Source organism: Gopherus evgoodei, chromosome 21, assembly GCF_007399415.2.
Source record: "Gopherus evgoodei ecotype Sinaloan lineage chromosome 21, rGopEvg1_v1.p, whole genome shotgun sequence".
NCBI lineage: Eukaryota > Metazoa > Chordata > Testudines > Testudinidae > Gopherus > Gopherus evgoodei.
Window position 1 is genome coordinate 17,604,911 of NC_044342.1, and position 3,516 is coordinate 17,608,426.

The following is a 3,516-nucleotide window of genomic DNA, read 5'->3' on the forward strand; positions in this document are numbered from 1 at the left end:
CAAAAATCACAAAGTAAAAATGTTTCTCTTGGGGGTATGTAGTCACCTGAAGATGCAGAAAGGCATCTTGAGGGATTTTCAAAAGCACGAGAGAAGATTAGACACTTAACTCCTTTTGACTTTTATGTGTGTTTAGGTGCCTAGCCTGCTTAAACTAATCTGCATCTTAGGTAAATAAATACCGCTGGATATCTGGCCCATAGGTTGAGATTTCAAAGCTTCCTCGAAGATTTATTTTGTATGCAATTCAAGGCTGGGGCAGTCTAGTAATTATAAATATTTGTAAAGTATCTACTGTTACAGGGCCATAATGAAATAAATGACACACAATCATACTTCTGCCTCTCTGCCTTCTCCAATATAAAACTGATCAGGAGGCTTGGAAGGATTCGATTTCTACCCATGCATGTCAACAAATGCTGACTTCACTGTAAACACCGAATACCAAGGAAAAACTATTTCCACTGTTAATAATAAAAACTTACAGCTAGGTAAAGTAAGAAAAATGGTGCCTGAGAACTTAGAGTCCAAATCCAGTGATTTAGCCTCTTAAATTAGACTTGTTACACATGGACCACTTAATGAAACAGAGCAAAACCAGATTTTAGCTTACTTGCTTTGTATATTTTGACATATGTTGTTGACAATTTAGATTTAATAGGTATAAAGCTGTAACTTTTTGTATCTCGATATCTAATGTCATTCCATAATTGTCTGTCCTACCATCTTTCAAAACAGGGAAAATTTAAATAAATAAAAATAGTAAAAACTGCTTAAAAATGAACATTGATAATAGCCATTGAAATGATTTAGAAATGATTTCTGACAAGCCTAGGTAGCAGCTCTTACCTATTACTGGATTGCTTCAACCTGAGATTCATATATAACATACACCGTAACTCTGACATGCACACAGGAGGGAGACATAGGTTAAAAATATATGTACTTCCTTTACGATATTCTTTTGCTCTTGGATTTCACTGAAATATATGGTTTCAAGATATGGTTTTCTTTTTTCATTTCTTATGTCAAACAAAAGAACAAATATTGACTAATATGACCAGTCTGTTTCCACATACAGATATCTGTCTCTGCCTAGCAAACAGCATCATCAAATCATTAGTGCAGCATTTCAAAAGTTGTGCAGCTCAAATCAGTGATATAATCATTGGTCTCCTAAATGGCAAAGCAGAAAATGTAACAGTGGTATGTGTATAAATTACAGATATACAGGAGCCTCCTCTGAAAGTTCACTTTATAATCTCAGTAAGCATTCTTTCCAAAAGGGTTCCAGGGAAAAAAAAAGTAAGATACCATGGTCTTAATTTCAAAAGGCATCTGCTTCTATGTTCAGAATATTTTTAAATATGGGACTCCCCTGCAAATAACAATTGCATAGAAATTAAATGCCCTGCAACATTCAGTGACATCTACTTTGTTTTATTTTCTGGAGTAAAACATTCAATAGACATTTCCATTCTTTTTCTTGGCTAATCACTATTCTTTGATGTGACAGCATGCATGGCTTTGCTGTCAGTCCATCATCATTAACCTTCAGCAACATCCTCCAAATGAATGAACAGGCTTTGAACTCTAACACAGCTGAATGGAACATGAGAAAAGAAAATGTGAAACATGAAGGTGTACTTTCCTTGGCCTACCTAAGAAAAATATCATCTCTGGATCAGAGAATAGTCGAATGATTACCAGAGTTTTTTTTAAAGTTATTAATTTATTATTATTATTATTATTATTATTATTATTTCTCTTTTCCTTCTTTTCCTCTAGGGAAAACTCATGGAAAATATAGAGTGGAGTAATCGAACATTCATCACAGAATTCATCCTATTGGGATTCGGGAATCTCCCAGAATTGCAGTTTCCTCTCTTCCTGCTGTTCCTAGTGATCTATATTGTGACCATGGCCGGGAACATCCTCACTCTTGCGCTAGTTGTGATTGATCAGCACCTTCACACACCTATGTACTTCTTCCTGGGGAACTTGTCCGGCTTGGAGACCTGCTATGCCTCCACCATCCTGCCCAGAATGCTGGCCGGTCTCCTGACTGGGGACAGAACCATTTCATATAGTGGCTGCATCACACAACTGTACTTCTTTGTATTCATGGTGACTGCCGAATGTTTCCTCCTATTAGTCATGTCTTATGACCGCTACTTAGCAATATGCAATCCCTTGCATTATGCAGCACTTATGAGAAGCTGGGTTCGCATACAGCTAGTGTCTGGCTCTTGGACAATGGCCTTCTTTACAAGTATCTTGATAACTCTTTTGATGGCCAGATTAACATTCTGTGGCCCCAATAATATTGACCATTTCTTTTGTGATTTTGCCCCGATGCTCAAACTCTCCTGCAGCGACACCAGCCTGATTGAACTGGTAGATCTATTACTGTGTTTTGCAATTATACTTCCTACATTCCTGTTAACCCTGATATCCTATGTTTGTATCATCACCACCATCCTGAGAATCCCCTCCACCATGGGGAGGAAAAAGGCCTTTTCTACCTGCTCCTCCCACCTCATCGTAGTTGTTACTTTCTATGGATCACTCATCATCATTTACATGATACCAACTGTTGGCACTGCAGGAGACCTGCACAAAGTGTTCTCTGTCTTCTACACTGTCCTGACCCCCTTGGTCAATCCTCTCATCTACAGCCTGAGAAACAAGGAGGTCAAAGAAGCATTGAAAAAAGCTGGAGGCAAACTGACTGCTTTCATAAGGAGGTGAATGAAATTTGTATGGTCTCTCTTTTAGACTGAGTAGAACCTTATCCTGACCTTCAAGGTGATAAAGAAAATGTCATCACACATGGAGTGGGTATGGATGGTAGAATATCTCCCCTACTGATGTTAAAATGAATCGAGGATACCTCCATTTGCTCCTCCTCTTTCACCATATCCAATAAATAATACTTGCCCATATGATACTCACCTTTTGTTCCTGTGATAGGTGTTGATATGTGATCATTCAGGAATATCACATGCTCTCTGTGTTTGTCTGATTGATGTAAAGGGGTTTGTCATATGAACAAAAGAGATTAAATGCTGGGATATGTACTGAGTTTGTGTAGGACTAAACCAACAGAGGGAGGAAAAAGAATAATGCCTTCACATAACTACTCATCTAACAACTGTTAAGGGACAATACTAGAATAATTCACTTTGATGTCCCCATCTCTGACCATCAGCCAATGGAGGGATTCCAGTGTGTAAACACAAGAGAACCGCAAAAGCCCAGGAACCTGTGGCAAAGGGCTTCTAGGGTGGATAAAAGTGCTATTGTTGAAGGAAGTGGCAGTTATTTTAGGGAGCCGATGATGAGAAGTGAGTCTCACAAATAGACACCCGTATTTAGGGCCCTGGAAGAAAGCGGGAACTGCCTGAGGTCTCTGTCAATGGATAGTAAGTCCTTGCCAATGGATAGCAACCTTGCAGCTCAAGCATTTGAAACCCAGGAAAGTGTAAATTCCCTGCTCCAAACCAGGCTTAACAG

The 3,516-nt window shown here is 38.7% G+C and overlaps 1 protein-coding gene across 1 annotated transcript; it reads left to right on the top strand.

Moving 5' to 3' along the window:
• The first annotated feature begins 1,056 nt into the window (after window positions 1–1,056).
• LOC115638151 (olfactory receptor 6F1-like) lies at window positions 1,057–2,751 on the top strand. Its single transcript, XM_030539723.1, has 2 exons — window positions 1,057–1,206; window positions 1,789–2,751. Exons 1-2 carry the CDS (start codon window positions 1,057–1,059, stop codon window positions 2,749–2,751), a joined length of 1,113 nt encoding a protein of 370 aa, XP_030395583.1.
• The last annotated feature ends 765 nt before the right edge of the window (window positions 2,752–3,516 follow it).